The 19,988-nt window shown below is 41.5% G+C and overlaps 3 protein-coding genes across 9 annotated transcripts; 1 reads left to right on the top strand and 2 right to left on the bottom strand.

Moving 5' to 3' along the window:
* Positions 1-1,624: 1,624 nt before the first annotated feature.
* On the bottom strand, positions 1,625-9,827 carry tmem44 (transmembrane protein 44). Of its 5 annotated transcripts, none has more exons than XM_028587847.1 (10): positions 9,620-9,827; positions 8,958-9,084; positions 8,786-8,876; positions 8,379-8,533; positions 7,985-8,071; positions 7,699-7,869; positions 7,318-7,479; positions 6,953-7,021; positions 6,717-6,836; positions 1,625-1,904 (listed from the first exon to the last, which is right to left on the bottom strand). In XM_028587847.1, the coding sequence occupies exons 2-10, from the start codon at positions 9,003-9,005 to the stop codon at positions 1,704-1,706; spliced, it is 1,104 nt and encodes a 367-aa protein (XP_028443648.1). In that variant the 5' UTR covers positions 9,006-9,084; positions 9,620-9,827; the 3' UTR covers positions 1,625-1,703. The 5 variants fall into 5 exon arrangements, with proteins under 5 accessions (XP_028443648.1, XP_028443646.1, XP_028443647.1 ...); XM_028587845.1 differs by lacking the exon at positions 9,620-9,827 and adding an exon at positions 9,165-9,543; XM_028587846.1 differs by lacking the exon at positions 9,620-9,827 and adding an exon at positions 9,165-9,543 and having other exon boundaries at positions 1,819-1,904; positions 6,688-6,836.
* A 609-nt stretch (positions 9,828-10,436) lies between these two features.
* On the bottom strand, positions 10,437-16,401 carry lsg1 (large 60S subunit nuclear export GTPase 1). 2 transcript variants are annotated; one of them, XM_028587322.1, is made up of 15 exons: positions 16,317-16,401; positions 16,053-16,174; positions 15,387-15,513; positions 14,737-14,857; positions 14,555-14,641; positions 14,280-14,366; positions 14,112-14,172; positions 13,584-13,760; positions 13,007-13,369; positions 12,807-12,908; positions 12,570-12,713; positions 12,166-12,289; positions 11,918-11,997; positions 11,218-11,400; positions 10,437-11,106 (listed from the first exon to the last, which is right to left on the bottom strand). In XM_028587322.1, exons 2-15 carry the CDS (start codon positions 16,149-16,151, stop codon positions 10,927-10,929), a joined length of 1,935 nt encoding a protein of 644 aa, XP_028443123.1. In that variant the 5' UTR covers positions 16,152-16,174; positions 16,317-16,401; the 3' UTR covers positions 10,437-10,926. The 2 variants fall into 2 exon arrangements, with proteins under 2 accessions (XP_028443123.1, XP_028443122.1); XM_028587321.1 differs by lacking the exon at positions 16,317-16,401 and having other exon boundaries at positions 16,053-16,306.
* A 1,247-nt stretch (positions 16,402-17,648) lies between these two features.
* fam43a (family with sequence similarity 43 member A) lies at positions 17,649-19,693 on the top strand. Of its 2 annotated transcripts, none has more exons than XM_028587838.1 (2): positions 17,649-17,736; positions 17,861-19,693. In XM_028587838.1, exon 2 carries the CDS (start codon positions 17,897-17,899, stop codon positions 18,935-18,937), a length of 1,041 nt encoding a protein of 346 aa, XP_028443639.1. In that variant the 5' UTR covers positions 17,649-17,736; positions 17,861-17,896; the 3' UTR covers positions 18,938-19,693. The 2 variants fall into 2 exon arrangements, with proteins under 2 accessions (XP_028443639.1, XP_028443640.1); XM_028587839.1 differs by having other exon boundaries at positions 17,677-17,736; positions 17,864-19,693.
* Positions 19,694-19,988: the final 295 nt, after the last annotated feature.

The following is a 19,988-nucleotide window of genomic DNA, read 5'->3' as shown; positions in this document are numbered from 1 at the left end:
TAAAACACATAAAATAATCAGAGATATTTAAAGCACTTCATTCTTTTCCAGTGTTAAGCAATAAATAAGACCTAATTCTTCATATGCAACAAACTAAAATTGCCTGCTCAAAATCATTCATTTTATAAATAATCATTAACAGTACCTGATAGAACAATGACATGATAAGATCATTTAATTTCGATATGTTGATGATATTCAATAAACAATATTATTGAATTATTTCCCAGCCCAACCTATGGTGTCATGTTTACATGCCAAACAAGGTGTTACGTTAAATTTATTTCTACTGCTGATATCAGCAATTGCTTTGTTATACTTCATTAGTTGTTTCCCAGTCATTTGTCTCAGACGGACATGTCATTTGAGGAAATGTAACAGGGAGGAGTAAAATGTGCTCCATGACTTTGCTCTAATCTGTTTATTGTTTTGTTATCAGCTTTTAGGAAGTTCTTTCAGTTAAAAATGCCCTGGTCTGTTGCTCCAGCATTATCGTCTAAAGCCTCAGAGCAGGCAGATGGAGGGATGATGGAGAGGACAGAGGAGCCCTGGCCATCAAGTCTGGTGCTTATCTGCTCTGCCGGGCCTTTTCCCAGTCCAACCCTGATAACCCGGGTTGACTAGCAAAATACAGGATATGACCCAATAACCCTGCAAGGCAGGAGGGGTCGCAATATTGTCTTATTGGGGGAGGTATTTTTTTTTTAAACCTTCCTTTACATTGTGGGAGCGTGCACACTAGCTGGCAGATGTGCTCATGGACGTCTTCAACATCTCCCTGAGCCAGGCTTTCACTCCTTCATGTCACCACCACTAGCATCCCAGTGCTGAAAAAGTAATCAATGTCCTGCCTCAATGACTACCGCCCTGTTGCACTCACACCAATCACAATGAAGTGCTTCGAGAAGCTAGTCTTGGACCACAAGAAATTCTGTCTCCCCACCTAACTTGACCCCCTCCAGTTTGCAAATCGCCCCAACACGTGCACAGGCAATGTCATCTCCTCGGCCCTCCACCTAGCCGTAACACCTGGTAATAAGAACACTCAAGTGAGAATGCTGTTCATTGATTTCATTTCAGCATTCAACACAATTATCCCCCAGAAGCTGCTATGGAAGTTGGGCCCCTGGGGCCTGAACACCTCCCATTGTAACTGGATCTTGGACATTCTCTCCCAGACAGTGTGCATTGGGATCAGCACCGGCGCCCCCCAGGGATGTGTGCTCAGCCCACTGCTGTTCACACAATGACCCACGACTGCTCTGCCAAATAGGACTCCAATCGTATTATTAAGCTCAGACACACAACACTGGTGGGCCTCATCAGCAACGAGACAGCATACAGGGCACACACACAGTTTATCACTTTACATTCGTTTACATTTATTTACACCAACTGTATTTATACTTACCCTACTCATATTTATAGTTTATTATTGCACTACATTTTTTTCATTGGTGCATGTCTGTATCCGTCTTGTATCTTGTTCTGTACCTGTTTTTTAAAGCGTGCTTGCACTTTATGTTCATTCATTCTTTTTTCATCGCTGTTGAGGTGAGGAGAAAGATGCAGTTTATTGCACACACTTTGATTAAACTTTAAGTAAAATAAGACAGATAACAGGTCAGTCTTTACACTTTTTATTTCCCTTCAAATTAATGCACCAGATGTGTAACACATCACTAACAAGAATGACATGTCTGTTATTTTGCCAAGCTTGCTGAGGAGATGCTTTCACCCTCTTCTGTACCAGACAAAGTTTTCTGTGGGAGTCTAAACATGGCACAGGTGCAGATGTTAAAGGGTTTGGGATTTGTATGCCACTCCTGATGTGGAAACTCATCCCCCTCCTGTTGTTTTGCTGTTGGGTCACGCCACCGGGCATTTGCCTCCTCAAAATCCCACTGGAAAATACAGACAGGTCAAGAAATTACTATGCAGAATTACAGCCAGAGGATAATGATGTCATATTTTACTACGCTTATGAGAGACATCATGCCTTACCTTCTTAACCATCCCTGTAATTATTCATTTATTTATTTTAGCTTATTCTGTCTTGGGAGAATTAAAAAATGTTATGCTGTAAACAAAACATTAAGGCCTCAAGAGGGGTATTTTTAGGGGTGTTTTGCTTAATTGACAGATGTCTCATAGTGGCTGCAGTTTGCTTACACAATCTCAACTGTATCCTGACTGAAAATACCCTTCATCTAGCACATCTTTGTCTTGCCTGATAAATTCCAGAGCACAGGAATATTTTCATTACTTTGTCTGAGGCCCTGATCCTTATCCTATTTTACATTGGTTAAGAGATCCTGAAATGAAATACCTTTTTATGACTCATGTTATGTAAGAGACTCAGCTACATGTCAAGAATGCAAAAGGCTTAGACTTCCTCATACACAGAGTTAAGTCCTGGACAGCAGGCATCACACAAGAGACCATAAACGTCTCCCAAAATAGCAGAGGGTAACACTGGCCCCCTATAGACAAGGCAACCATTTCACATTACTTCCTAGGCAGACAGACCCAACCCTGGTCTTTAATCAAGGCTCCTTTACAGGAGAACAATTGGGCCATAAGGCAAATCTCAAACAATCCCCACCCTCACTGTAACCCTCAGTCCCCCCCAATCCAACCTCCACCTCAACTAAGAACCGGCACTCAGCAGAAATGTGCAAGAAACACACAGCACAATGGACAACTCAAGCTGCTGGCTGCAGTGAATGCTGCAGACTGCTGTTCAGACTGTTTGCAGGCAGCACACTCCAAAACATTGTGTGGTTTTATCATGATCAGCAATTATGGTGATATTGTAAAAAGCAGACATTTAAAGTTACGTTATATGTAAATCCATCTAAAAATTGTTCACTAGCACTATGATCTTTTTCCTTTCTGTCCTCAGCTTGCTTTGAAGCATTTTACAGTAGGTTACCTCTGTGTTTAATGTAGTGGGAAAGTTTTGCAACCAAACAAAAAGGACTCAAATGGAGTTATGTGTATTAGAGCAGTGGTTCCCAACCTTTTTTCCTTGGCGCCCCCCCTACTCATGTCTAAGAAAAGCTGAGCCCCCGAAACCAAAGTTGAGGTAACTCTCGAGATAGAGCCTTACTTTCTTTTTTGATACAGAGCAGTTATCAGCACTGTTATGTTTCTCCTCCATGTTTCATTCATAAAATAGTGATGCCGTGGCGGCAGGAAAAATGAGGATACAACAAAATATATAGTTTTCATACAGACTTTTGTATACATTATATATTCTAGTGTATTATCATTTGTTTAACATGTGCAAAACAATTTTTTTTACCTCAACCTCAAACCACATAAAGACTCGCGCCCCCCCTGGGGGTGCCCGGACCCCAGGTTGGGAACCACTGTATTAGAGATTAAACATTTGACAGCGTCTGTGTAAACCATCAATCCATACAATCACAATCAAAGTAAACAGCTTCTGTTAATTCTTACTCGCCAGTGGGTAAAGTCCCAGAGAGGGGGGAGGGACCAATTCATGAAAATACCTGCTGTCGTCCCATGTTTAGAAAGACTTTAGACTAGTGATTTGTTCAGTACTGATCAGAAAAGATTAGCAGTTATTATCAGGAGTTTAATAGATTTGGTTATATAGACTAATCTGTGCTGCCCCCAAAACACTGAATATTTGGAAGCTTGTGAAGCATTCTGGCAAAAAAGCCTCCACCTACCAACGAGAGTTGAAATTTGATTAAGTAGAAGAGGAAGAGTTTTCACATAGCCAGAGAGAGTTTTATGCTTTACCACATACGACATTGTACACATAGTACAAAATGTTGTAAAAGTCCTTCTCTAACTCCAACTATACTAAGGACATTCACGTAATTTGCTCATTCCTGTTTGGTGAATGGTATCAAGCTGCAATTGTTTATGCTCACACCATTTGCCTTTGTTTCTGATTAAATGACATCCTCCATAGGTTGGCTTTCTACAGCACAACAGTTAGGGAGTTTCTCTTGTGGCTGTGTGTGCCTGAACAGGAAAAAGCTTGTAATTTCACTCTCCCTGCAACTCAAACTATTCCTTTTCAAAGAGAGGAGTTCATTTAAACATGAGCCGTTCTCTAAAACAAGACTGTTTTTTGCTGTGTAGCCGATATTTAATTCTGGGCACAACTGTACACTGCAGAATGAAGCCACGTTTCACTTAAGTTCAAATCACCAGTTAAAATATAAACCCTGCTTCTCACAAATATTCTCTCCATATACTTTTACCCACAAACACACACGGGTCTCTATAGAGTTTGACTCATCAATCCTACAAGAGTATGCTGACTGTTGTCTTCTTACAAGAACCTCTGACAACTGTCTGATTTACTTCCCTCAGAGTCACATGTGAAAAGCACAAAGCTTGGTGTGAGGCAGCACAAACTCCTGACCTGTCTGAGCAATGGACTTTCATTTGCTCATTATAAATTCTAAAATTAATTTGTGAGGCATTTAATCTAATCCCACACAGAGAGCCCATTATACAGGAGGTATACAGATCTAGAGATGCCTGAGGTAGGTAGACAGAAGAACAGATAGTGTTGTTTCAACCCTTTAAGTAGTTCAATTACAATGGCTCTTCATAAGCTGCCGTGCGGTGTTGTGCAGGGAAAGGCAAGAAATTAAGCAATCACAGCAGGTCGCACAAGGTAATATAGCACAAGTTAACAGCAGTCAAAAACCCTGTTATATTCATTCATACTTTCACAGTAATCACACAACACACAATTATGTCAACATGCTGTCGCCACCTAGTGGCACACTATAAGAAGTACACCTCATAGCCATAATTATTGACTGACTTGAGTTTCAGATATTCAAAACATTTTCAACAAGTGTAATCAGGCAACACAAAACTGAAGTGGATATTTGAGGTATTAAGAGGAGTCAATGTATTGATTGAAATGAAATAAATGTAAAATATTACTTCCAGGTTATTCCTAGATAAACAGAGGGGTTAATATGATCGTTGATAAAAAGCAACAATGAGTTGTGCAGTTGCTGACTACAGTGTCAGTATTTTTGTTTTAAATGTATTAATTAAGCATTTCCATTAGATACAGTGAGGAAAATAAGTATTTGAACACCCTACTATTTTGCAAGTTCTCCCACTTGGAAATCATGGAGGGGTCTGAAATTGTCATCATAGGTGCATGTCCACTGTGACAGACATAATCTAAAAAAAGAAATCCAGAAATCACAATATATGATTTTTTAACTATTTATTTGTATGATACAGCCGCAAATATGTATTTGAACACCTGTCTATCAGCTAGAATTCTGACCCTCAAAGACCGGTTAGTCTGCTTTTAAAATGTCCACCTCCACTCCATTTATTATCCTAAATTAGATGTACCTGTTTGAGGTCGTTAGCTGCATAAAGACACCTGTCCACCCCATACAATCAGTAAGAATCCAACTACTAACATGGCCAAGACCAAAGAGCTGTCCAAAGACACTAGAGACAAAATTGTACACCTCCACAAGGCTGGAAAGGGCTACGGGGAAATTGCCAAGCAGCTTGGTGAATAAAGGTCCACTGTTGGAGCAATCATTAGAAAATGGAAGAAGCTAAACATGACTGTCAATCTCCCTCGGACTGGGGCTCCATGCAAGATCTCACCTCGCGGGGTCTCAATGATCCTAAGAAAGGTGAGAAATCAGCCCAGAACTACATGGGAGGAGCTGGTCAATGACCTGAAAAGAGCTGGGACCACCGTTTCCAAGGTTACTGTTGGTAATACACTAAGACGTCATGGTTTGAAATCATGCATGGCATGGAAGGTCCCCTGCTTAAACCAGCACATGTCAAGGCCCGTCTTAAGTTTGCCAATGACCATTTGGATGATCCAGAGGAGTCATGGGACAAAGTCATGTGGTCAGATGAGACCAAAATAGAACTTTTTAGTCATAATTCCACTAACCATGTTTGGAGGAAGAATAATGATGAGTACCATCCCAAGAACACCATCCCTACTGTGAAGCATGGGGGTGGTAGTATCATGCTATGGGGGTGTTTTTCTGCACATGGGACAGGGCCATGTATTGCGAGATTTTGGGGAACAACCTCCTTCCCTCAGTTAGAGCACTGAAGATGGGTCGAGGCTGGGTCTTCCAACATGACAATGACCCGAAGCACACAGCCAGGATAACCAAGGAGTGGCTCTGTAAGAAGCGTGGCCTAGCCAGTCTCCAGACCTAAACCCAATAGTGAATCTTTGGAGGGAGCTCAAACTCCGTGTTTCTCAGCGACAGCCCAGAAACCTGACTGATCTAGAGAAGATCTGTGTGGAGGAGTGGGCCAAAATCCCTCCTGCAGTGTGTGCAAACCTGGTGAAAAACTACAGGAAACATTTGACCTCTGTACTTGCAAACAAAGGCTACTGTACCAAATATTAACATTGATTTTCTCAGGTGTTCAAATACTTATTTGCAGCTGTATCATATAAATAAATAGTTAAAAAATCATATATTGTAATTTCTGGATTTTTTTTTTGATTATGTCTCTCACAGTGGACATGCACCTACGATGACAATTTCAGACCCCTCCATGATTTCTAAGTGGGAGAACTTGCAAAATAGCAGGGTGTTCAAATACTTATTTTCCTCACTGTATCTGCTCTGATCGGTAAGCGCACTCAAGTTTGTAAGAAAATGTCATGCTGCTCACCAACAGGGCTAAACAGGGCTCCAACCCACCTCCAGATCTGAGCTGACTTGTGAAGAGTCACAGGAGTCATCTGAAGAGCAGAAACGGTCAACTTGCACAGTCCTGTTGAGAGGCCACTCCTCCACATCCTCCTTGGACAACTTTACCTCCTTCAGGAAAAAAAAAAATAATACATACATATTCCACTACAAGAATGACCACTGATTAATGTAAAGAAAATATGCAGCGAGTATGCAGTCTGTGCCACCACAGATTATTTGCTTACTTTTTTTGCGGGTTGAACACTGACATCCATATAACGGCCCATCTCAGTCATCTTCTGGACATTTTCTGTCTTTGAAGAAAAGGTTTAATAGAAGTTCAAAACAAGACATTTCATGAAAATGACTCAGATGCAAAGGAATGCCTGCATCCTGTCTTCTTTTTACTTTATGCACATTTAAGCTGATACATCCAGATAAATCAATAAGTGAAGTGACCGAGTAAGTAAAATTCCTATATTGTCAATGTTAAATATAAAACAATTACTTAGTTTGTACTTAAATTCACTCCGAAAGATCAGGATTCATGTATGATTCCAAGGGTTTAAGAACACAAATAGGACCTAAAATAGAAAGTATGAAAACATACTTTTGTTCGTGCTGATGAATGAACTTGCCGTTTTCTCTGTCTCTTCATGACAGCGTTATCCTCGTGGGGGAAGCTCGAGCTACCTAAAAGGCTCTCTGCGTCTAAAGAAAAAGTGGTAAGCTGTTGTCTGGTCCCTCTCTTGCACCAATAGAGGACAAGAATCTGAAGATGTTGGATTTAAGGTAAACAGATCACACCTGGTTGAAAATCAGTACAATTCACATACATTCAAGCAATTGAAGACATCATTGAAATCAACAGTGTACAGATCACCTCCAGTTCTGTGGTCAAAGCCCTGGTTAAAGGCTTTGGTAGCTGGTGTGAGGCCCTGAGCCTGATAGAGTAAGTAACATGCAATCACTCTTTGCTATATAAGAATACAAGAAGGTCCAGGATGACACAGCATATTGCTGACAGCAGCCATGGCATGACTCTTAAGAGAAACGCAAAGTGAGTGCCGTAGAGGAGTATGGCAGCAGCATAGAGTGCACCAGCCAGTGAGCACAGCAGTCCAGAGAACATGTAGGCCCCGGTCAGCATCCGTCCTCTGTACTAAAGGGAGAAAACAAATGTGATTTCTTTATAAGCAATTTAACACTGGGAACTATTTTGGGAAAGCAATACGTGGCTCTGACAACAATACACTCATGGACTGTTTGTCACTTACTACTCTGCAGAGTGCAGGGAACCTGGAGGTACAGGCGATCACACAGGACAGCAGACCAAGCATGTAACCCAGGATCTCAGTGTTGTCCTGTTAGAACAGTTTTAAGTTGTTATATCGGACACATTACTACGAGGTCGGGGTATTAAGTCTAAATAAGCCGTGTTGAAGAACATGAACACCCATCCACACTGCAGAAATTTAAGATGTTGTGAAATATATATATAAACCACGGAGTATTTAAAACTACGGAACGACACAGAAGTGTGAGTGAAGTGTAAATGCACAGAATACGTTCCACCCTTCACTCACAACACATTATATGGAAATGCATTTGTCCATGGAACTGTACAATTAAAGGACTACAACTGGCCACGGTGGTGGTGTGTGTGCTTACTTGCAGGGTGGCATGCAGCAGTCTCCTCACGCTGAGAGGCGTGTCTGCTGGCTGGGTCACCGTGGACTTCAGAAAACCTCCTGCAACCACCATCAATACACACACAGCAAGGAGTAGCTGCCTCCTCCGCCCCCTCTTCATCCTCAACCTCCTTTCTGAGGGAGAACACACACACAAGGAGGTTTTTGCAGTTGGGCACAGTTGTAACACATCCTCTATTCATTGGTTTGGTTATCTGTAGAGCGTCTCTGATAAGTCTCCTTGCTGTTTTGCCTAAAGTTAGGTGCTAATACTAAAACACCTGTGCTGCCTTCCTCCACTTTGTTTGAACACTGTACAGTTGATCGATTTCTGGGAATGATAAGGTTTGCATTAATATTGAGAATTGGCATTACTCTAAAACGTACCTGCCTTTGAGTTCCAGCACAGGAGCACAGGGAAACAGCCTGCCATAAAACTGACAGTATCCATAGCAGCAGCAAAAGCACCCATCAAAACCTGCAGAGAGGAAGCAGAAATTAGTTAGTTATTCTAACTATTATTAAACTAAAAAACGTGCCACGATTAAAAGTATGCTACCTGAATATGCAGCTGTCTCGACAGAATGGCTCCAAGTGTGCTGCACATGTTACCGAGGAGGCTGTAGAGGAAAGTGATGGTTTCTCCTGGATTCCCTCCCCGAAATGTGCACCTCTGATAAACGAGCCTTTAAGAGTTGACACGGGTTCAATGTAAGATCATTTTCAATAAATTACTGGAACAAGTACTGTATGAAAAACTACTTACAGAAAGCACGACAGCAGTAAAAGCAGCGCAGACAGGAAGCTGAGGCCGATGGGGACGCAAAGTTTGTCTGCGCCATGTGAGAAACAGGTAGCGACTGAATCGACGCAAAATTCAACCAAACTGTAGAGAAAAATGTTGAGATTTCCTCTCGTCTGGCCCTCTAGGGTCAATGAACGTGCCCCCATGTTAATTGCGAATATATTGTTTGCATTTCGTGGTACTAGAAAGAAAAATAACCGAATCCGTGCAACACCTGTTCTGCAATTCATCCGCCAGAAGCGCGAGAGCGTAATGGAAGCGCCTTCTTATTTTAGGGAGGAGCTCACCTGTGATACACTACGGAATACTGGATGCTGTGGGACATCAGCTGTAGGCTAGAAGTCTCACGTTTTAAAGCTAATTTGAAATCAATGCATCCCTTCTTAAAAAAAAAAAAAAAAAAAAATAAGTCAAACCTGTATCAAAGTCGATCGTTGGCATCCAGTAATCAGGATCACGGTCCTGCCCACCCCGAGGATCAGGATCCTATGTCAGGTGCTGCATCCTCCCGAGGTTCAGGCTCACACAGGACCTGGTGGTACTGATGATGGAGGGAAGTTCTGCTCAACTGTTTTACACCCATGGCGCGGGAGAGAACCCTTTTATTCCCAGATTTTTTTTTAAAGGTGAGTTGGTGGCTAGAACGCTTTGATAAGACTCAGTCCTGGGAGTGGGCTCTAAAGACCTCTCCTCATTCATTGTTTAGAAGGGTCGTGGCCTCGGTTGTTGGCTTGAAGGCCTCTTGGCTGTAAGCACTGGGCAATCAATGAACACAATTCCTTGATTGGCTCGACAACCTTGAGATCTGATAATAAATCAATTCAATATGCTAGTCTGGGTATTAGATTCCCCCATAACACAAAGCTCGAGATCAAATCTAGAGGTTTTGAGGGCTGCCCCCAGCTCTTATTTTTAAACAATTGTCTGCAGTTTTGGTGAATTCAGCTTTGTTATAAACACTATGGGTGATTCTTTTCACAGGAGTAATTTCATTAAATGATATTAAATTGATTAATGTACACTTTTTTTTACTTCTAAACCGCAGCAAATAAAGCCTTTAAAGAGATGAACCTTTACAGGAATGCATATGCCCTCGTAGATGAATAATTATTTAAATTTGCGATTTGAATTTTCCAAACGTTTGCTAGTACACAGATTCTTTTTCTTTCAGTTTGCACTGTGCAGCAATAACCAATGATAACCTTGTGGAAATGGAGTAAAGGAGGGATGCACTAACATAAAAACATTCAATTTATTGTATAATCTTAGTAACATTAATCACAACTGTATATGGATAAAAGCAGTATCAAACATACAGTAATGTATATGGTTAATGTAGACTTTGTAATGTGTCTTTTGAAACACCTTCAAAATACAAATTGAAAATGTCCTGTTCAATGTGTAATCAAATTCCCATCCTCTGAATGTTGAGTCCATTTCTGAACACTGTGGGGAGATCGGGTGTACAACTGGTGATCCAGTTTATGGAATGCATTGCACCAATATGATTTTCTACCCAGAGCTGTACATGATTATCATTTGTTAATATAATAATAGAGACAGTCTGACCTTTCCGTACTCGCAGGATTAAAGGGCCTACATCTACCTACAGATACTGATCAGCATAAATTCCTTTGGAATCACATGTTAACTGCAGTAGAGTGGTTTTTCCATTCCTGCTGAAATGACCTGTAATTAAAAATGCTTTGATTTCAGATCATCGTCAGGCCTCCAGATGCTTGGTAAGACGGCGTACTTTCTCCTTCTTGTTGTGGTTGCCGTGTTTTTTCCAGGGTTTTCCCACCACCGCCTCTGATCCAGGTTTTCCGGGGCCGACGGGTCCGCTGCCTGGCTTGTAGCCCATGACCGACTGAACTCCCTTAGAGAGCGCCCGCACATTCTCCTGAAAACAGAGATCCCATCAAACAACGTTTCCATTTTTTATTTTATGACAACTGATAACTGCTACTAAGGCATTTTTCTTACTAATAACAGGACAGAAGATCTACCGTACCTGATGGAAGAAGTTCTTGTCAACTACATTTTCAATTCTGCGGATTTTCTGTTTGTTTGTTGTTGTGGAGGAGGAGGAGGAGAGGTCCCAGCCGTCCGAGTCTCTATTCAGGAACTTGTTGTGCTGCGGCTGGAAATCTTCAGCATTGATATGAGAAGGAGCATGGCAGTACAGAAGCTTTCCCTGTAAGGAGTCAACATTGTTATGAAGAGTTTGTCGGGGAGAGGATGTTTTTTTCAGTATGCACATATTTTATATCCTATATCTTTAGTCAATGATACAGGTGTTACAGGAAACTTTCTACACATTTGGTACTCAATGGATGTTTCCCTTATGCCCCTGCTCAACCTTACATAATGTCAATGATGATGTTGCACCTTACTATTGATAGCCCACTGGTGCTAATGATACTGCACTTTACTATTTTATAATGTAGAGATATTTGGTGTTGTGTATTGTTGTTGTGCGGGGGGAGGGAGAGTTTAGTGGTCCTGTTGTTGTCTATGGTCTGTCTGTCTGTCTGTCTGCCTGCCTGCCTGTCTATCTGATGAGCTGTATGGTGCAAGATTAATTTTTCAAAGGATCAATAAATGTCTAATATATCTATCTATAATATACAAAAGAAAGCAAAACCAACAACAAAAATACTAGTGACTAGTTTATATTAGTTTTTCAGTTCTGACTCGGGTCTGGCACTTACGCAGACATAATCCTTCAGGATGTACCGGGCTGATCTGGACTGATCCGGCTGGCCATGCGTCGTCATGAAGCCTCTCATGTCTGAAATAGATGGAAAGGCAATAATAAACTTTTGCGGCGCTTACCTAAAAGCAGAGTTTACACAATGCTTTCAAAAACAGAGCAGACAAAAAGAACACATTCAAGAGAAACTAAGAAAACAAGCCAACATGAAGTGGGCAAACTACAATAAATATCTGGTATTCTCACATCCATAAGCCATCAGCAGCTCCTCAGACGTGGGGGGCCTGTCGGGGTCTTCATCTTCTCGTGGTCGGATGATGTTGATGCCGTAGGTGCCTTCTAACACATGCCTAGGGATCAGCTGACATATGTGACAAATCTGTTAAGGACCAGGTCCAAGAAATTCTTAAAGTTGGAGGGGCTTTGAGCTTCATGATGTTCAAATTCAAGATTCTAGGTAAACCATTTTAAACATCAACACAACAATGTAAAATTAATTTAGGTTATTTGAAGTCATTGCAGTAAATAAATCAACAACTGATGCTGGGGTTTAGCGACAGAAGGGTGTAGTCGATCACACGGCCATGATTGGATGATTCAGTTTCAGACCGTTGTGTCACAGACTGAAAAAGCTGCTGCAGAAAGGATATATGGGAGACTGCAGGTACGTGATCTCTCATCTGGTCAATGGGCAGGATCCCAGAGCAGATCATCTCAGCTTTGGTAGAAACAAAGGAGGGCATGACCAGCCCTGGGCAGTCACAGAGGCACAGGCCTGGCTCCACATACAGAGTCTGTGATACATCAAGAAAAGGCAACCAAATCAATGCTTTCGGTTAATGAATGACTTGAAATCACGTTGAGAGGTTTGAAGAGTAGTCCTGTACCTGAAAGTGCTTAGTGTGTCCAGGAGTGGCTGAAACGGACACCTTCTTGTTCCTTAAAATAGTGTTGATGGTGGAACTTTTTCCCACATTAGGATACCCGACCTGTTGAATTCATACACATAGTCAATCAGAAAACTCATAGGGTGACTTGATCAAAGCATGATTTTGCAGTCGAATGTATAGTGTTAAGTTTTCCCCACCAGTCCCACTGTCAGTTGTCCTTCCTTACACCTGGGCCCGTTATGAACAGCCTTAAACATGTCAAGCAGCTCATCCTTATGCAGCAGACGGCTGGAGTTGTAGAAGGAGGGTTTATTGGAGGAACCAACAGCCCCTTCCTCTTCGCCATCTTCTGAGCAGGTGTACCAGTCCTCCTCCTCTACGGTTATCTTTTCCTGCTGCTCTTCGTCTGTACCACTCTCTTCTCCCTCTTCATCTTCCTTCTCCTCCACCACCTTTACTTCCTCCTCTCCAGCTGCTCCTTTTTGGGTCAAGTCATTGTCTGGCTGTCCTTCCTCTTCCGGGTCACTCTCTCCACACTCTGGATCCTCCACTTCCATGCCCTGTGAGAGGAGACGTTTGGCACTTTGATACTGGGTTTAAAAGGCAGCAGGAAGTCTTTACTCACATTCACAAGCATTCCCTCCAAAACAGTCTGAAATTACAAACTGATAGCATTCAGCTCCCCATGGTAAAGAAATGTATTTGCTCCCAAGAAATGTAAATAAATGTATTAACACATACATTATGATTCAGAGGTTATGTACACCTTCTCACCTTTTCCTCTGCCTCCAGTCTGTCTCTCTCAGCCAGCGCAGACCAGAAAACCGCCCTAAGGCCCTCTTTTTGGAAGTATCTGGCCCAGGACCGCCGCTGCTCCCTGGTCAGCAGGTCTGCCTTATTTAACAACAGCATGTTCACCTTATGCTCCGACGCTTCCTTTACGTACAACTCCTGGCAGCACACAACAGAAATGTGTCAAATTATCAGTTCACCTTTGTACAGTATTCCTGCGGTTTTATTCCTTTTATTTAATTTGATTATTTTACTTATTTATAAATAACTACATTAAGAACAAATCTTTGAGGATAAAATCTCAGATGAAAGATAAAAGCTTGAAGGAAATCAAAACTCTACAAGAGAACAAACAGTGACAGAAACCCAGCACTGAGAATGTGTATCTTAATGCAGGGATAAAGGTCACTACAAACATTGAAAGGTGTAGTCACAGTTCAGTTACAGCCACCTTCAGCAGTGCACGCAACTTCCCTTTCCCATTTAAGCAACCCTGCTAAATGCACTCACTAGGTCAGGACATCTGAACAGCAAAGGATTTCTGGCATCAACAATTTGCACGACAACATCACTACAGGAAAACACAAAAACAGGTTTGTCTTAAGTATTACATAAGGAAAACACATTCCTTATTAAAGATGTATGAGCTGACAGCTGTATACAGTTTTCGTTTCTCACCTCCTCTCGATCACTCTCCACAGTTGTCTCCAGAACTCCAGGTTTCTCTCAAATGGGGTGAGAATTAACTTCTGTTCTTCTTCTAGCCTTTAGAGGTAACACTTGCAGTTAGACGGCTGATACTGATAATCCTGCACTGATGTAACCAATATTGCAAATGCTCTTAATTTTGTACACAATTTCTCAACAGTGAACATGCAAGAATGACACTACTGCTTATAAGGAAACAATCTTTGTAAGAGCAAAGGTGATTGAGTTTACAGAATATTACACACTGTGCAAGCACTCGTCTCCACTCCAAGAAGCTGTCTTTCTCTGCTTGCTGAAGGGCATCTGGACTGGTGCCTTCGTCCCAGTGGGGGCTTAAAATTGGGGGAGAGAGATATAAACAAAATTTAAAAATGCAAAACATACAGTACATGAATTTCCTAAAATGATGTAGATCTGTTCTAATTACCGCCGAGGAATTCTGAGGAAATGCTTGTTGTCTTCATGCAGCTTCTTCAGCCTGGTTCGCTCCTCAGCTGTTAATAAACCTGCTCTGGCTTCCGCTGGCACAAACTTGATATTGAGTTTCTCTAAGAAAACAAAAGCAAAAAATACTCAGAGTGAAATTAAAGGAGCAGTGCATAACACAATAATATTTAAAACAACATATATTCGAACACCCTCGAAGCTGCTGCCTAAATTTCAACTTCCTCCAGAACACAGGAACAATTTATCTATGAACCTCTAAGCAGCAAGGGTGAGGCACACTGTAACCTAGCAGTTCATGTGCTCAATGACAAGGCTATTAGGGACATGAGCAAGTCCATTTTATACCCAGGAAACAGAGTGTATAGACACATTGCAGCTCCATACAACCCAACATTTGCTGTGCAGCAAGCAGTGTGAATTTGGTTTTAGAGTCAAAAATTAACTACTAAATCTGCATTCAGCTTGATATGATGTATACATACAACAACTGTGTCCGAGAATGGCACGCATGGGGGCTATGGGTACACCTATTCATGCTTGATATGTAAAGATTATTGACAATCTTTGGACGCAATATACATGACAACAACCCAAGAACTATACATGACCTAATTGAAGTATTACTTATACCTGCAACAAACTCTGTTCCCGCCAGTTCGGCAGTGGCCAGAAAGTCATCCATGGAACTCTGTTCTGTCACCGACTGCAGGTTTAGCCGGCCCCAGTCATAGCCATCGTTCAGCTCACTGGTGTGAATCTGCAAATGTGGAAAAAGGGTCAAATAAGGCCTTCATTAATAACAACATATTAGTCTAGCGTGAGTACTACAGAAAAAGCATCCACAATAAACCATGACTGTCATGAGGACATACTTTATCTCTGTTGTGTTTCGCAGAAACAGTTCTAACTGTAGCGTGTTAGCTCACACTTGTCTTGCATGAAGACATACCGTTGGTTAGTAGATAGCCTAAACCAGTTCCAATAATCTTTTGATAGGCAAAAACAACGCTCCTGTATAATTTATCTCCATGCCGAATTTACCACGGGAGCTTATTTATTACGAACAGGTATTAAAGTGCTTGATGTTGCCGATGTGCAAAGGAGCGATGGAGTTAGGCTACACTTTCTTAAGGGAGTTTGGCTCAAACAACAACTCGTTTCAAAACTATTGACAGCTGTTCTGAAATCCACGTGTTTTGTGGCAGTTAAAACAATGTCCGACAGTGAACTTGAACTTCATAATATATAATGAACAGTGGTATAATTAGCTATGCTCTAGTTGTTGCTATGACATACCCACGAGTCGCCTCTCTTGTTTCCTCGGCCTGCCTGGAGTCTCTCCTTGATCAGAGCTCGGCCCAGCCCGCTTCCTCCGCCTGCTTTCTTCTTACCCATACTAACTTCTGATGTTGTCACTTCTGTAATAAAATACGATATTTCACACACCAAAAAAAATAATATATTATATCCGAAGGGTGCAATAACGCTATATGTCACTAGCAAGTGTGCCCCATGTGCACTACAGTTGTTAGGGTTGTAAAAACAGGAAGTGGGACAAACCATTCGAGCGTCATATCCGGACGAATCGACCTCAACTACTTGGAGATATTGATTGATATATTTTATTTAAGTAGTACGAATTGTCATACAACATCTGCATAATTAACCACTAAAAACCTGGGGTAATATCTGCTTTATTGTAAGCATATCCAGTGACATAGCTATGGTTCTTTTTTTTTAATATCCATATGGTACAGTCCACTTGTTTGCAACTATCAAAGGTGCCCTGAAGAAAATAGGAAAGTACCAATATTCGTTCCCCGTGCCTACTCGCCATCAGGTTTACAATTAAATACATGTAAATACAATCCTCGTGAATATGTTACTAAAGTAGATTACAATTCACAAGTCAATATTGGGCAAAGTAATAAGAAAATCATCTTCCATCATCACAAGATGAAAAAAGACAATTAAAAAAAAGATGAAAAAAGACACTTCTGATGTCAACCAAAAGATGGCAGCAAAAAACAGCATTATCAGAATGACTACATTACTTTCACAAAATAAACCAAAATGATGAACTCACTGATAGAGTAATTATTTGGCTACTTTATATTATATTTCTATATTTCTTAAGTTACCGTTGGATCAATGTGTTATTCTGATCGCTCTATGTTTTTATTGTTAAAATTGCGTGAAAAGTGCGATACAAAAGATTGTTGATGGTGAATGGGGTGGTTCCATCTCAGGAGAGAACACTCAAAGTCCCAGTGTTTTAATAGATAGGCCTATAGTAAATGACTCATTATTAATGTAACTTTAAAAAAATGTGAGAGACGATGTCAATACATTTTTTTTCAAACAAACCTTATTTGGTGGGGTGGAAACGGTTGCCTAATTATGCGTAAGGCATTACAATTACAGTTATTGATCTAAAATATATGGGGACTCAGTTCCTTTGCACTCAGTGGTGATTTTACTTGTTTTAAACTATATTCCTTATGTTTTAACCTCTTAAACTATCACTATGATAGTCCTATAGAAATGTAGAGATATGTTGTTATACATAGGCTATATATGTTATAGCCTATGTCTCCCATTTGTCTGTATAGTACTAACCTATATATACATTTTCAGTTACACCTTGTATAAAGGAATGTTAATAATATTATGCTGCTAAATGTTGAAAATATTATGTTTTAGTTATTATTATTAGCCTGTATAACTGTATAAAAATATGCTGCAGCTATTTGGAAACAGCAGGCAGCCGTGAGAGTTTTTGTATCAATGAACACAATCGATACTAACCAATGCAGGTCTATTCTCATTTGGTTGAGCCACCCCCATACAGTGTCTCAAATGGTTTCTCCCTGTATATAATCTGCGAAGCTCGTCCTACAGCAGCAGACTCCATTCAGAACTTCGGCGAGACGGGCGACACCGCAATGGACAAGAGCACTTCAGAGGATGAACAGATGAAGTACGGCGTCTTTGCGATCATTTCTCACAGAGTAGCTTATAAATGACCTGACAGGGAAATAAACGCTTTACGGATATAGTAGTAGTAGGTTAATACAAAGTTTATGTGTTTCTTTCTTTCTCAGTAGACTTTGTTGCTGTTGACTGGACACAGCAATAAAATGCTGCCTTGGAAAAAGAATAAGTTCGACCTGATTGAGGAAGACAAGCAGTCCAAGCAGAAGGGCTATGCGGTGAGCCTCAACTACTCTGTGCTCACCTCTTTCGCCAAGTCCTGCCCCGAGAGCGCACTCAACAGGGTGGGCAGCATGTTCAAGTCAAAGAGGAAAAAGGTGAAGATCACCAGTGATGACCCCACATACACGGTGCTCTACCTGGGGAATGCCACCACCATCCAGTCCAAAGGGGACGGCTGCACAGACGTGGCAGTGAGCAAAATATGGGGCAAAAGCGAAATGGGCAAGAACGGTACCAAGATGAGGCTGACCATCAGTTCGCAGGGCATCCGGATGGTGCATATGGACGACAAGGCGAGGAGGCCGGGACACTTGTACTTGCTGCACCGGATAACCTACTGCGTCGCGGACCCGAGGCTACCCAAGATTTTCGCCTGGGTTTACAGGCACGAAATGAAGCACAAGGCCGTAATGCTGCGCTGCCACGCAGTGCTGGTGTCCAAGCCGGAAAAGGCAAAGGCCATGGCGCTGCTGCTGTACCAGACATCGGCCACGGCCCTGGCTGAGTTCAAAAGGCTAAAACGGAGGGACGATGCAAGGCACCAGCAGCTGCAGCTCATAGGGGAACAAACCATCCCATTGGTCCCCATCAGGAAGCTGCTGAACGGACAGTGTTACTACAAACCCCCGGTGGAGCGCAGCCGGAGCGCGCCCAAACTGGGCTCCATCACAGAGGACTTGGTCGGGGAGGAGGAGGAGGAGAAAGCGATGCACTTTGAGTGCGAAGACATTCTGGACACGGACGATGATTGTGTTGCCAACGGTAAACAGGAGTTGACTCAGATTATTAACGATTTGGGAGAGATGAGCATAGGAAACGATGTGCGGACACTAAAAGCTGACCTCAGAGTCACCAGACTTCTGTCTGGAGAGAGCACGGGAAGTGAGTCCTCCATAGAGAGCAACCAGGAGCCCCCACCGCTCACTAACGGGTTTGAGGAGGTAAAGGTGCAGGAAATTGCCTGAATAAGTTTAGGCATTTCTAGGAGCCTCTGTTTTGTTGTCTCCACAAGAAACATTTCCTCTGTCGTCAACCTTATTGGAGAGTGTTTGTCTAATCTGGTGCCTCCACAACTAGCTGAAAGGATCCAGAAAAAAAGAGGATTCTGGACAATTACCGCACAATTAGGCTACTGAATGATATTTTTTTTGTGATTGTGTAAACACAGAAAAAAATGGAAAAAACCAAGTACATGCCCATTTGAGAGATGACTGGTTGAACCGACAAAAATCCCAGTGCGCCCTAGAACGCACGGCACTAATTCCATCTCTTTTATTATTTAAGAGGATTTGTTGTATCCTCAAGCTTGTTTACTTAACTTTTTTCTCTCTCTTTTGAAAATTACATTTTTTCTATTGAAAGATGCTCATCATGATCCAAAAACATTCTGTTGTTAAAGCACGTTGTGTTCTTTTCCCAAGTGGTTCAGTGGGTCTAAACAGGCATCCTTAATTTTCCTGTCAGGGCGCTTCTGTAACAGCCTGTTTATTTACATTTATTTTGCACTGTTGTGGAATTCAGTTAAGTATTATGTTGACTACATGTACAAAATGTTTGTTGGTATGTTGTCTGAAACATAAATGTCATATCTTTGCTGTGCAAAAGAAAAAACCTTTATGTATTAAGATGTAAAGTGAAGATGTTTAAATATGTTATTTTTTTAAAGAAAATGTGGTTTGTTATGTGAACCTCATAGAATTATCAATAAAAAAAGAAAATTATATAATGTCGTTGTGTAGATTTGTATTGGAAAACAAGCAGGCCATGTTTTCCTCTGGTGCTTTTTGATATAAATGGGGTTTACCTTCAGAGGCTCAAATTGAGGTCAGATGCGCTGTGCTGCTAAATAAAGTGTAATAAAATAAATTGACTATATATATGTATTATAGTCTTGGCTGGAGCTTTGTCCTTTTTTCGCCAAATTGCTTTCAGGGAACATGCTGTAGAAGTTATTCTATTAAGGTACTGAAGGCCCATTCATTCTGTCTGGCCTCAGGGAAGCCAAGCCACACAGGA

This window comes from Perca flavescens, chromosome 9 (genome assembly GCF_004354835.1).
Source record: "Perca flavescens isolate YP-PL-M2 chromosome 9, PFLA_1.0, whole genome shotgun sequence".
NCBI classification, from domain to species: domain Eukaryota; kingdom Metazoa; phylum Chordata; class Actinopteri; order Perciformes; family Percidae; genus Perca; species Perca flavescens.
This window is presented reverse-complemented; position numbering and strand designations above follow the sequence as displayed.

Excerpts from the sequence above, each read along its gene's own strand:
- tmem44 (XM_028587845.1), bottom strand. The coding sequence starts at position 9,433 with ATGAATTGCAGAACAGGTGTTGCACGGATTCGGTTATTTTTCTTTCTA. Across the intron at positions 8,534-8,785 it reads GTGCTGGAACTCAAAGGCAG|AAAGGAGGTTGAGGATGAAG; the intron begins GTACGTTTTAGA and ends GTTCTCCCTCAG. Across the intron at positions 1,905-6,716 it reads AAGTCAGCTCAGATCTGGAG|TGGGATTTTGAGGAGGCAAA; the intron begins GTGGGTTGGAGC and ends TGTATTTTCCAG.
- lsg1 (XM_028587322.1), bottom strand. The coding sequence starts at position 16,151 with ATGGGTAAGAAGAAAGCAGGCGGAGGAAGCGGGCTGGGCCGAGCTCTG. Across the intron at positions 12,909-13,006 it reads GACAACTGACAGTGGGACTG|GTCGGGTATCCTAATGTGGG; the intron begins GTGGGGAAAACT and ends TGAATTCAACAG. Across the intron at positions 12,714-12,806 it reads GACACACTAAGCACTTTCAG|ACTCTGTATGTGGAGCCAGG; the intron begins GTACAGGACTAC and ends GATGTATCACAG.
- fam43a (XM_028587838.1), top strand. The coding sequence starts at position 17,897 with ATGCTGCCTTGGAAAAAGAATAAGTTCGACCTGATTGAGGAAGACAAG.